Here is a 14,264-nt window from a genome sequence, read left to right as displayed (position 1 = left end):
ATGTTAGTGAGGCCAGCAGGGGGTCTCCAACCTGCGGTCTGTGTGGGTCCAAACGCCCCAGTCTAGTGACGGGGATTTGCCGAGTGAACCAGCAAGCGGCGTCTTTCAGATGAGACGTTAAACTGAGGTCCTGACTTTCTGTGGTCATTAATAATCCCAGGATGTCTTTTGAAAAAGAGGAGAGGGTTTAACCCCGGCATCCTGGCCAAATCTGCCCACTGGCCTCTGTCCATCATAACCTCCTAATCTTCCCCATATCAGAATTGGCTTCATCTCTGTGTCCTCTCCACCAATCAGCTGATGTGTGGTGTGCGGCCTGGCGCAAAATGGCTGCTGTCGCGTCATCCAGGTGGATGCTGCACACTGGTGGTGGATGAGGAGATTCCCCCTTATGTGTAAAGCGCTTTGAGTTCCCAGAAAAGCACTATATAAATGTAAGGAATTATTATTATTATTATTATTATTATTATTATTATTATTATTATTATTATAGAACAAGTCCAATAAAAAGTAATAAGGGCTGCATGGTGGCTCAGTGGGTAACACTGTCGCCTCACAGCAAGAAGGTTGCTGGTTCGAGTCCCGGCTGGCCCAGTTGGCATTTCTGTGTGGAGTTTGCATGTACTCCCCATGTTCACATGGATTTTCTCCAGGTGCTCTGGTTTTTCCCCACAGTCCAAAGACATGCAGAATAAAAATTAAGGAAACAAATTGGCCGTAGTTGTATGAGTGGGTGTGAATGTAAGAGTGTATGGGTGTTTACCAGTACTGAGTTGCAGCTGGAAAGGCATCCGCTGCATAAAGTATATGCTGGAAAAGTTGGCGGTGGCGACCCCTGATAAATAAGGGACTAAGCCAAAGAAAAATGAATGAAAAGACAATAAGTCCTCCTTTTAAAGTATTAGTTTCTTCAAATATGAAAATGTATTTGTTACTTACTCACTCTAAAGTAGTTCCAACCCTTTACGATTTCCTTCTTCTGCAGAACACTAATTCTATAAAACCTATAACCTTTGACTAGAAAAAAAAAAATACTATGGAAGTCAATGGTTACAGGTTTCCAACATATATTCAAAATATCTTCTCATGTGTTCTACACAACAGAAGAAAGTAAAACATAAAGGTACAAAACAAATAAAGCGCAAGTAAATGAATGCACTTTGATTTCTGGTTAAACTATTATTACACTTAAAAAATGACGTTTACTGTTTGTTCAATTTAAAAGGAGCTCAAACAACTATTGAGGTTTTTTTGGGGACGATAACTTAATTGTTTTACATTTAATCCACTTAAATGTGTGAAAACTAATAAGCTAACTTAATTCATTCATGCTGTCCCAACACAAATCGATTGTGTGGAACCCAGCATTTTTTACAGTGTAAATTACGTAGCAGTTTGGAAAATTATTATTATTTTTAACACTAAAGCAGACTCCTTGAATATAACATGTTTCCAAGACATAAATCAATACTACTTGATGCAGACACTAAATAGGACATCTCAGTCTTTTGACCCACATACATAAATTAACATTAAAAATTAAAGACCTAATGCATTAACTTAAACCTTTTACTATTTCCCACATCAACTTCAGTCAAACTGATTTGACCATTCAAATGTAGCTGTTTTTGTCATGCCAATGAGGCTCACAGAAAACAGAGGGAGGAGAGTTTGAGGGAGCAAGTCTGCGAGAAGGAGGAGAAAAGAGAGAGGGAGGGAGAAAGAATGCTATGATGTCACACCAGAGCTCTCAAATACAAAGCAGCCGAGAGAAACACACACACACACACGCACACACATTCACACACACATGCCGTTTCACCAACAACTCCACAGCACACTTCTCCAGCTCTGAATGTGAGTACATTTCTCTTTCTCAGCCACTTCAGCAGCGTCTCTTTGTCTTCATTCTCTCTTTATCTCTATCTTCTCTCTGTCTCAAACAACAGAGAGTGTTTTATTCCAGAGTCTTGCTTTGTTTCTTTTAGTTGCTCAACTTTTGAGTCTTTGTTTAATCTTAACATGATATTTCAACTAGTTTGAAGCGCAGATTGTTGGTATTGCTTGTGTAAACTGAGCGGTTGTGATTAAAAATGAAAAAAAAGTGCAGATGTTTATTAATTTAGCACTCCTTTGTTGGTTTTGAATGGCTTTTGTTAGTTGTCTGGTGGCGAAACATGTCTGACCTGGTGCATGATTGGTTTTGAATACAGAGAGGCTCTTTGTTTGTGAAATGCTGTAGCGGAGTAGGATTAATTTCTGGCTGGGAGGAAATAAAGGAAACGGAGAGGTGGTTAAGCAGTGAAACGCTGTAGTAATCTGTGTAAACACTGACGGGACGCTGCGGGACTGAATGAGAAACTCAGCTAAATAAAGTCAAATGTTGATGCTGGTTCTGCTAAAGTCAACAGACAGAGAGAGAGAAAGAGAGATCTGGAATCAAACAGAACAGCCGGCTGGATCACAGACTCGGAATGTGAAAACTCACAGCTGCTCTGAGGAACATTTGTCTCAACAATCCTTCCTTGAAACACAGCAGGAAATAAAATCACATATAAAAAAATAGACAGCAATGAATAAAAGCAGTCACCTTGAAGGAACGCTTCACTTTTTTTTTTTAAAGACTTATTTTACAAGTCCCCTAGAGTTAAAGAGTTTAGTTTTACCATTTTTTATCCATTCAGTCAATCTTTGAGTCTGGCGAGAGCACTTTTAGCTTAGCTTAGCATAGATCATTGAATCAGATTAGACCATTAGCATGTCACTCAAAAAATCTCAAGAGGTTTGATCATTTTCCAATTTACAGCTTGACTATTGTGTAGTTACATCATGTACTAAAACGTTGATATTTTGCAGGTTGATATAGAAAGAACTATATTCTCATTGTGACGTAATAATAATAGAAAAAGATAAATGTAGTCACCTTAAAGGAACACTTCACTTTTTTTGGAAATAGACTTATTTTACAAGTCCCCTAGAGTTAAAGAGTTGAGTTTTACCATGTTTGAATCCATTCAGACGATTTTCAGGTCTAGCGGGGACATTATTAGCTTAGCTTAGCATAAATCATTGAATTAGATTAGACCATTAGCATGTTGCTCAAAACATTTAAAAAAGTGATATAATAATTTTCCTTTTTAAAGCTTGACTATTCTATTTTGTAGGTACATTGTGTACTAAGATTGACTGTTGCTATTTTTCAGGTCAATATAGAAGGAGCTATACTCATTGTGACATAATAATAAAGAAACTTTGCTGCTGTACCGTGTCCTAGAAAATTCTTTTTTATTGGTCTTAGTACATATAATGTAACTACACTGTAAAAAAAAATCCTGGTTGCCTTAAATGTTTAAGCTGAATCAAATTAACCTTATAAGTCCAGTGAACTTATATTATGTTAAACTGACATGCATAATGTATAAAATGAAGTTGCAATTACCTGAAAACAGATGCTGCCAGGACTAATTGATCATATAATTTTTTACAGTGTATAGATTAGTCAAGCTTTAAATAGAAGGATATCAATATTCAAATATCAAAATATTTTGTTTGAGTGAGATGCTAATGATCTAATCCGATTTAATGATTTATGCTAAGCTAAGCTAATAGTGCTTCTGCCAGACCAGTAGATTGGCTGAATGAATTCAAAAAACTCTAGGGGACTTGTAAAATGAACCTATTTAAAATAAAATGGAGTGTTTCCTTTAAGTGTGTCCTCTAGTGCTTTAGAAAAGACATTTAACACTGCCTCAATCAGGACTGCTAACAACAGTGTTTAAAAGTTTCTCCACTGGCCTCAATTCAGCCGCTGAAAAGGTGTCATACCCTCTTGTGAAATTTGGATTGTAAGAAAGTGAGGAAACTTTTCACAGTATTTGATTTTCCTATTATATTTTTTTCTGGAGACAGTCTGGAAACAAAAAGTGTTTTTTTTTTATTTTTATGCAAAACTGTCAATATTATTAGCCACTTTAAGAAATCTTCTTTTGTTTTTTGATTGGCCACAGAACAATCCACTGTTGTTCAATGACTGAAATATTTTTAAAAAAGTCGAATTTCACCGAAAAGCTGATAAGTTAGCAGCTAATAAGTTAGCCAGTTAGCAATGTCACTCTGTATAAAGAAGTATACTAATACAGTCGGTATAAGTTATAGCTTCAGAAGTTTACATTCTCAACCCCCATAAAAGATTGCTTGTTGTCTAAATAAACAGTAAAATAGCATATGTTTTGTTTTGTTCAGATATGTTTTGTCAGTAGTTGAAAGCACTGTTCCACTTAAAAATCTAAATGAAAATAATTTCAGTATTTAAGATATTTTGTTTTAATTGAGGCTGAGAAGTTGATTTAGAGAAAATTTATTATTTGTAGTTTAACAACCAAAAATCTAAGACATTTAAATTGAGATTTTTCATTTCTGTGAGTCAAAATGTCTTTTTAAATGTCTTCCTGTAAAATAATTTTTCCTGTCTCAAACTTTCTAGTTGGATCAAATTAACCTTTCTACACTGTAAAACCCAAAAAGTTCAGGTAACTCAAACCATTTGAGGAAACCAACAAACCATTTGAGTTAAAAATATAATCTATATGAGTACTGTGAACTTACACCGTTTAAGTTGAAGTAATGAGGTATTTAATTAACATTAAGAGTTCAAAACTCTTTTTATATGAGTAGAATTAACTTTCAGTCAATTTTGAGCCAACTACACTCATTTCATTGACTGTTGGGTTTTACAGTGTAGTACTCTCAGCTTAAAATCAATCAAACTAACTAAAAATATTAAGTTAATATGGTAAAATTGAATCTGCACCAATTCTCACTATTAGTGAGTAAACCCATTGCCCTAAAAGCAATAGGTTGAATTTACTTAAAACTAAAGTAAGTAAACATGTTAATGTAAGTTTGTCTGAACTGTAATTTGACATAATTGTTTATACTTCTGCAAACTGTAATCACTTTTTTTTAATTACCTGTCTATTCATAAAATACTGGTTGTTTATTAGTACACATAAAGTCCAAAATCTTATTTCCTAATCCTACCCAATACCTAAACCCAACTACCTATTAATCAGTGGTGGAAAGAGTACTGAAAAATCATACTCAAGTAAAAGTACCATTACTTGCCTAAAAATGTAGTGCAATTAGAGTAAAAGTGTCTGCTGTAAAAATTACTCAAAGTATGAGTAAAAGTAGCCCTTTTAAAAGTACTCAAGAGAAGTGAGTAGTGAGTACTAAGCTGTGAAAATCTGATGCATTTACATGTAATTTGTGGATGTGTGTAAACGTAACATTCTGTAGTGCATTTAGTTATTGCCCAGCAGGCACACATCGTCATAGGACGTTGATATTAGGTTAGATTTAGGTTGTAATGTCAAGTGACCAAAATTCAGTGTCTAGCCAGCATCTAAGGATAACGCTATTTTGATGTCTAATAACAACGTTAAATGACGTTGATATTTGGTTGATTTTAGGTTGTTAGAAAGTGACCAGAATCCAACGTCAAGCCAACCTCTTAAACCAACATCATATTGATGTCAAATACTGATATTTATTCATCAGGTATGGCAACCAAAATCCAACATCTGATAGATGTCATAGTGGTAACGTTCACACAACTTCAAGCTGTGACATCATTAGACATTGATATTTGCTTGGTTTTTTGGACATTGAAGTTGGTCTGACATTGAGTTCTGACGTCAACCTGATTTTTATTTCAATTAAATTCCTCTTTATTTGTATAGCACTTTTACAATGTAAATTGTGTCAAAGCAGCTTTACATAGAAGATCGTAGTGAATACCAAACAAAATGCAACGTCCCCACGACATTGGGGTACGTCAATCTGACGTCATGTTGATGTCTTGTGCTTGTTGGGTGTTTAAGGCCATTTCGGTCCCCATACAGTAAACATCTGTCATCTTCTCGTCAGTGACATGCATCTAAACAGTCTCTGGGTCAACGCGTGTAAAGATTTTGGACATCTTCTTGGACACTTTTAATGCTTCCAAACAGTTTGCTGCATTTATAAATCGCCCATGTCTTAAGGTAGTTCATTATGAAGCGATTTACCTTCTTTGTGTGATTTGATTGGACGGGAATTACAGGACTGATTTTTCTAATCCCCATAGACAAGAAAAAATAAAGTAGTGACTGCAGGTTGAAGGAAAGTAGTGGAGTAAAAGTACAGATACTGCACTAAAAATGTACTCAAGTGAGAGTAAAAGTACACATTTTTAAAACTACTCAGTAAATTACAATTCCTGAGAAGAAGTAACTAATTTCAGTAATTTGAGCATTTGTAATTATGTAATGTAATGTAATGTAATGTGTATTTATATAGCGCATTTATTGTGTATGGCCGTACACCCAAAGCGCTTCACAATCATGAGGGGGGTCTCTCCACATTACCACCAGTGTGCAGCATCCACTTGGATGATGCGACGGCTGCCACAGGACAACGGCGCCAGTGCGCTCACCACACACCAGCTATTGGTGGAGTGGAGAGACAGTGATCGAGCCAATTCGGTGGATGGGGATGATTGGGAGGCCATGATCGTAAGGGCCGATAGAGGGACTTTGGCCAGGACACCGGGGTTACACCCCTGCTCTTTCACGAGAAGTGCCATGGGATTTTTAATGACCACAGAGAGTCAGGACCTCGGTTTAACGTCTCATCCGAAAGACGGCGCCCACTGACAGTATAGTGTCCCCTTCACTTTTACTGGGGCATTAGGACTCACACAGACCACGGGTTGAGCGCCCCCTGCTGGCCTCACTAACACCACTTCCAACAGCAACCTAGTGTTCCCTAGTGGTCTCCCATCCAGGTACTAACCAGGCTCAGCCCTGCTTAGCTTCAGTGAGTAACCGGTCTTTGGCTGCAGGGTGATATGGCTGTTTTTAGTTAGTAATTACTTACTTTACACCACTGCTATTAATACAGTAAGCAGCAGCTAATTAATAATTACTAAATAATGTAATAATAATTATAATTAATTATAAATAATATTATTAATGTAATAATAAGCATGAGCTAAAGGTTAGTTAATGGTTAATTAATTATAAGAAGAGTACATTAAAATAAAGTGCAAACAAAAACCTGATTAACTTAATCAAATTTAAGTTAAATTAACATAAAAATATTTGTCGCCATTACGTTCGTTTTGTCACATTTTTACAGTGAAGAAAAAACCACTCGAAACAAAACAGGAGCTTCATTAAGCCTCAATAAGCTTAAAAAGAGCAATAAAACTGCTCACTTCCTCCAGAAAGAGGAAATTAGAGTGGGAAGCTTTGTAGTTTTACGAGTAAAATCAGGATGAATAAACACAGAGATATAAAGTAGACGGCCATATAAGGTGACTGAGCAAAAAAAAAAAGGCAACAGAAACAGAAATAAATCCTCTTTTTCTCCTTCTCTTTCTTCCAGACTGGAATTACATGGCCACAGTGTGGGACAGAACCAGCAGGATCTAAAATGCCAATGCCAACAAGATAGAAAGGGCTTTTGTGTGAAGAAAGGGCGATAAGAATTCCAAAAAGGAGCAGAGAAAGATTTTAATCAGCACATTTTTTCAGAAACCTACAACACACACATACAAACAAGCAGCATGCTGCAGCAAATCCTGGCCGACATGTACATTGACCCTGATGTACTAGAAGCCTTGAATGAAGAGCAGAAGAAGATCCTGTTCTTCAAAATGAGAGAGGAGCAAGTCCGGCGCTGGAAGGAGCGGGAGGAGCAGGAGAGCAAGGGGGAGATCAAAAAGGAAAAGCTCCGGAAAAAGAAAGGTATGAACGCGCTCACACCCTTTCTAAGAATACTGCCACGTCTGTCATTCTGATGGCATCAGGAGGAGACAAAGACTGATTACAGAACAGTCAGAGGCTTTTGTATTTTTCAGTCAGGTCAAGGTGTTTGCTTTCAATCCTATTGTGTGTTCATAACTAGACTTCAAAGCGGGGTATTTATTGAGAATATGAAGCAGATTATTTTCATTTTGTTCCAATGACGCATTTTAGTAGTTGAACTTGACCCTTGTGGAAAGTTCTTGAACAATATGTCTGGAGATAGTATTAGTAGTTGAACTTGACCCTTGTGGAAAGTTCTTGAACAATATGTTTGGAGATACCAACACAATCTCATGGCAATTCGTAACTTTTTAGTGGCCAATTCGTATGAATTTGTAAGATCTTATTTGTACAATTTACATGTGGTATGATTTGCTTATCCCCCAATGATGATTGGGTTTAGGGGTGGGTTCTGGTGCCACGCCTCCTTTTTAAACCATACATATTCATACGACTAAACTCATTAGAATTCATATTAGCTACTAAACTGATAAAACGTAAGATAGTTACTTTTCCTCGTGAGATCAGGCTGGTGATACACTGCCTTTTTCAAAATTTACGATGTTTATTCTGCTAGCGAAGATAGTTATTCTTTAGGTGAGTGATTCCTCAGTGCACGTTAATCCACTGAAAAACAAAGTTTATTTTGGTAATCTTCAATCAAATTCGAGCATTTGTTTTCACATGTTCAGTGGTAATCCTTCTTTATTGACGACAGTTTGACAGGTTCAGCCACAATATTCTTAACCATGCCCATTCTACATTCTTAACTGAAATCTTTAGCTGGTGGTTTTGGTTGGTTTCATGCGGTTTGCGAAGATTTCTCTCTTTTTTTTTTAATGCAAGAACGACACATACAAAACAATGCCAGAGGTTTACAAAAAATATGAAAAGCATAATCAAACTACTTAGAAGTACAAAAACAAAAAATAAAAATAAAATAAAAAATATATAAATAAAAAAAAAAATACAAATAATTCTAGGCCTTACTAACTCACAATAACTTAATATTGTGAGTTAGTATTATATTGTGAGTTAGATATCTTACTAGATATTTTTCAAGACACTTCTATACAGCTTAAAGTAACATTTAAACACTTAACTAGGTTAATTAGGTTAACTAGGCAGGTTAGGGTAATTAAACAAGTTATTGTTTAACGATTGTTTGTACTGTAGACTATTGAACAAAATAGAGCTTAAAGGGGCTAATAATATTGTCCCTAAAATGTTTTTAAAAAATTTTTAAATCTGCTTTTAGTCTAGTCGAAATAAAACAAATAAGACTTTCTCCAGAAGAAAAAACACTATCAGACATACTGTGAAAATTTCCTTGCTTTGCTAAACATCATTTGGGAAATATTTACAAAAAAATTTTAATAATTTAAAGGGGGCTAATAACTGTATGTATGTCCATGCCCATCTTGAATGTGCAAAAAGAAAGCCCCGCCCCCTACTTAATATTCCATTTCAGCTGGAAGTGGATCAACATACTGAAATAAAAGTCTCAGAAACTTTGGGCTTTTTAAAGAGCTTGACAATCTCTTTATATAACTAAAATCAGCACTTTGGTTTGTCATTTTGTTGTTACAAAACTGAATTATCCTTTTAAATATTTTGCCTTATACTGTTATTTTCCTCAAATAATGATATTTATTTTAATAATAGTAGTCTAAAAGTGTGTTCTGTTTTTAATTTATTACTGATCAGGGTACATTAAGACAGGTGTTTTTAGCATTTTGTAAATGTACAGCGTTTCATTTTGAGGATTAGTTTATTTAATCATGTAACATAATGTAATGTAATATTGCTGTAATAGTACAGCTAAAGCCTGTCTGAAATATCACTAGATGATGTAATGCACTAATTAGCATATATAAGACATCAAAACAGTTTCATTCTCAACCTTTTAAATGTGTATAATTTCCATTTACACAGTCAAATCCAATTTTTCTACAACTTTATAAACAAATATTTCAGAAATATTTTTATGCTTCTGTTGTCAAACTAGTGCTAACCAATGAGCCACCGTGCCGCCAGGTGCATTATTATACTGAAATAAATGTCTTAAACAACTTTTTAATAGAAATACCTTTAGTGTCACTGAGCAAAAGTTTTCATTTCTGTAACATTTTATTTTTAAGATTTCTGTTACACACACTAACTAGTAAACGATTACATTTAATTATGCATAATAATAACAAGCAGCTAACCCTAAACCTAACCCATATTCTAAACGCAACCATTAAGCACATAAAATTATTATATCCAGTAGTTAAATGAAAAGTTATACAATAACATTCATTTTACACTCTTTCAAAACTTTAAACCATGTTAGATTCTTTAAACAAATTTTAGGTCAAACATGTAAAAACCCGGCGGCATGGAAGGGCACCCGCTGCATAATACATATGCTGTATAAGTTGGTGGTTCATTCTGCTGTGGCGACCCCAGATTAATAAAGGGATTAAGCCGAAAAGAAACTGAATGAATGAAGTTGGCCATATTGTGTGTAAATGAGTGTGTATTGGTGTTCCCCAGTACTGGGTTGTGGCTGGAAGGACATCCGCCGTGTAAAACATATGCTGGAATAGTTATAAGTTCATTCAGCTGTGGCGATCACTGATCTATAAGGGACTAAGCCGAAGGAAAATGAATGAAGGAATGGACAAACCCAACTGTTAAAAAAATAATTAAAAGATTACTGAAAACCATATTTGGGTTTCAGCATTTTTTTAGAATACTGATTCCAAATATTTAAACGGTTTTGTCATTTAAATACTTGCATAGCCCTTTTTTTAACATGTTTTTTTACAGTGTGAACGCATCCAATCAACAAATGATTCAGTTTTATTAAATCTCTTCTCGCCCTTTTATGCATGTACTGCACGAAAGATGTACACAATGAACTCAAAACACACCCTCACTGATGTAACCAATACTAGCACAACATGTAATAACAACATTTAAAGGCAAGCACATATTTTTAAGACGAAAGCAAATGAAACGTCCTGAAATAGCCGCATTATTACAAGCACAGAGACATCCTTCAGCTTTAGGGCCAAAACCTGAGCCAACATTCCAGCTTTTCAATCCTGACTTTGCACCACAACAGAGTTCTCACATGCAAATCGCTCTGCAATAGATTACTGTTTATCTCCATCGCATCAGCATACGCAAGTAGTTGAGCCTTTTATTTGGGGGGGGATCCCTTTGATAGCACAGGGGCCCGCCTGCCATAAATTCCTCTAAACATTTCATGTCTTTCTAACACTTTAATGCCTGAGGATGTGCTTTATTAGAGATTCGGGCTTGGAATGTTCTCATGAAGCAGACCAGATGTAAAAATAGAGCAACATGGAACTGAGATTTAAAAAGAGAGAGAGAAAGAGAGAGTGAGAGCAAGGAACAGAAGCCAAAAATGTTAAAAATGTCAGTATGTGGAAAGACAAAACCATTCAACACAAACAGCTACTAGCTTATTATTAGAAAACATTATGCAGTCACTTGAGAATGGACTCAAAGTTGGAGCAGTTTTCCTGCATCTGAAAAACGCATTTTGTACCATAAACCATAACATTTTAATGTTATAATTAAAAAAAAAGAGTATAATATATCACAACAATATCTGTTGTGGTTTGTTTCATATTTAAAAAGCAGTGAACACAAGGTGTCATTATTTATAATGATAAGGGTGCTGTATGTATGTATTTTGTCTCTTGTAAAGCATAAAATACCATAATATGTTTGCAGATATTTAAGAAACATGCTAAGTGAACATTCTTGTTTATCTGAAAAACAATGCAGGTCAGATATTCTGCTTTAAAAATGTGCGTTACTTGCCAAAATGGCTGTTTTTGTTTTGGTTCATTTAACCCGCCCAATGCCAGTTTAGCCAATTATTTTTCAGCACCACGGGTTGCCTCGGTGGAAAACCTCATATTTCATTTTTTGAGTCAGGAACCCTCTCAAAGTGTGCGTGCATGACCTACGGTGGACAGTAGCAGACTCCAAAAAAGACGCAGATTCAGAGTTCCACATGAGGTGGTTATTAATTAGCAAATTATATAAATATTACGAACATAACGTTAGATGAGCAAGTCACTTTGTAACCCCGTGTCCTAACAACACACTACGTGATGAAATTTGCAGTGATAAGCAATTTGGCTGTTTGCACGAGAAAAGCACGAGAGTAATTTAAGTACAGCCATTCAGAAGCACAGAATAATGCACTTACTCCACTCCCACAAAATGGTAACCCTAACCCTAAGGCAAATAAAATGTCAAAATTGTTTAACGTATGAGCATGCTTTTTTCTTTTAATTCTATGGTATTGTCTTATGGGGTAGCACAGTGAATCAGTGGTTAGCAATGTCGCCTCACAGCAAGAAGGTCACTTGTTCGAGCACCGGCTGGGCTAGGTGGCATTTCTGTGTGGAGGTTGCATGTTCTCCCCATGTTCGTGTAGATTTCCTCTGGGTGCTCCGGTTTCCCCCAGAATACAAAGACATGCGCTGAATTGGGTAGGCTAAATTTTCTGTAGTATGTGATTGTATGGGTGTTTCCCAGTACTGGGTTGCGGCTGGAAGGGCAACCACTGTGTTAAACATATGCTGGAATAGTTGGAGGTTCATTCCGCTGTGGCAACCTCTGAAACAGAGACTGAGCCGAAACAAAATGAATGAATGAATATTGTCATATGGTGTATGAATTGCCTATTTGGTCTCAGAGAAATCCCTCCATATTTAATCAGTTTGAATCTCTACAATAGAGCTTTGAAAACTATTAGACGGAAAGCAAATGATGTCATCATTGTCAGATCCGAAGTAATTAAGAAGTAAATTCAGCTCATTTTGTCTTTTTTTCATTATCTAAAGTTTTTTTTTAATAATTGCCTCGATGACTTTATGCAAATTTTTTTGAGAAATTCCAAGAAAGCAGATCAACCAGAGAGAGAAGTTATATATTGCAAATCATCATTTGCTCAGAGTGTTCTCTCAGTTAAAGGTGTTACATTTTGGAATTCATTGCAGGACTGATTAAAATTCATTGTAGATTATAATCATTTTTTACTAAACCTGTGACTAAACCTTCATAAACCAACAACTTTGTAGTTTCATGTCTAGTGTATCCATTTTAGTGTAGAAGGCCCAACACAGTAAAAAATATCAGGCAGTGGTGCAGTAGGTAGTGCTGTCGCCTCACAGCAAGAAGGTTGCTGGGTTGCTGGTTCGAACCTCGGCTCAGTTGGCGTTTCTGTGTGGAGTTTGCATGTTCTTCCTGCCTTTGCGTGGGTTTCCTCCGGGTGCTCCGGTGTCCCCCACAGTCCAAAGACATGCGGTACAGGTGAATTGGGTAGGCTAAATTGTCCGTAGTGTATAAGTGTGTGTGTGAATATGTGTGTTTCCCAGAGATGGGTTGCGGCTGGAAGAGCATCTGCTGCATTAAAACTTGCTGGATAAGTTGGTGGTTCATTCCGCTGTGGCGACCCTGGATTAATAAAGGGACTAAGTCAACAAGAAAATTAATGAATGAATAACAATTTACGTATTTTGTTATTCACAAGAGTTTTCTATTTATTTACGGTTGTGAATTGCATTATGAGATGTTGGCATCTGCTCTGTCAACTTTTGATGTTGAAAATTCAACTCTACAGTTTAACAGTTTAATAAGTGATTTTTATTGACATTTTAGTAGCTTGAAATAATATAATGTATACTACCTGACAAAAGTCTTGTCAGCAATCCCAGTTTTAAGAGCATCAAATAATAACTCGAGTTCTAGTTGATCATTTGGAAAAGTGTCAGAAGGTAGATTTTTCTAATAAATCATCAGATGAACTGTATAACAATCATCACAAATACTGCAGAAGACCTATTGGAAGCCACATGAACCCAAGATTCTTACAGAAATCAGTCTCAAGTTTGGTTTGGGGTTACATACATGTGCCAGAGATTTGCAGAGTGGATGGCAACATCAACAGCCTGAGGTATCAAGACATTTGTGCTGCCTATTACAATACAAACCACAGGAGAGGGCAAATTCTTCAGAAGGATAGCGCTCCTTCTCATACTTCAGCCTTCACATCAAAGTTCCTGAAAGCAAGGAAGGTCAAGGTGCTCCAGGATTGGCCTGCCCAGTCACCAGATATAAACATTATTGAGCATCTCTGGGGTGAGATGGAGGAGGCATTGAAGATGAATCCAAATAATCTTGATAAAGTCTGGGAGTCCTGCAAGAACACTTCATTGCAGAGTTGTATGGATGCAGTTGTCCAAGCTCATGGGAGTCATACGCATTATTAAATCTTTTTCCACTGCACCATGACTTTATATTCTATACTTTAGATTATTTCTGTTAGATGACAAAACTTTTGTCTAAGCAAGGGCAGACCTTACAGTCCTAATTAAATAATTA

General features: G+C 36.2%; 2 protein-coding genes across 3 annotated transcripts in view; one reads left to right on the top strand and one right to left on the bottom strand.

The window, feature by feature from the left end:
• psd2 (pleckstrin and Sec7 domain containing 2) overlaps window positions 1-14,264 on the bottom strand; it is a 197,712-nt gene that overhangs the window by 167,878 nt on the left and 15,570 nt on the right. The gene's annotated exons all lie outside the window — the stretch shown is intronic.
• zgc:92242 overlaps window positions 1,779-14,264 on the top strand; it is a 36,644-nt gene continuing 24,158 nt past the window's right edge. Inside the window, exons 1-2 of one of the 2 annotated variants that reach the window (XR_015506750.1) lie at window positions 1,779-1,857; window positions 7,429-7,790. Coding sequence is in view for 1 of the 2 variants with exons in the window: in NM_001002626.1 (NP_001002626.1) it covers window positions 7,610-7,790 (181 nt within the window). In the remaining variant the exon portion in view is untranslated. 2 annotated transcript variants of the gene reach the window in all.

This window comes from Danio rerio, chromosome 14, assembly GCF_052040795.2.
Source record: "Danio rerio strain M-AB ecotype USA chromosome 14, GRCz13ab, whole genome shotgun sequence".
Taxonomy (NCBI): domain Eukaryota; kingdom Metazoa; phylum Chordata; class Actinopteri; order Cypriniformes; family Danionidae; genus Danio; species Danio rerio.
This window is presented reverse-complemented; position numbering and strand designations above follow the sequence as displayed.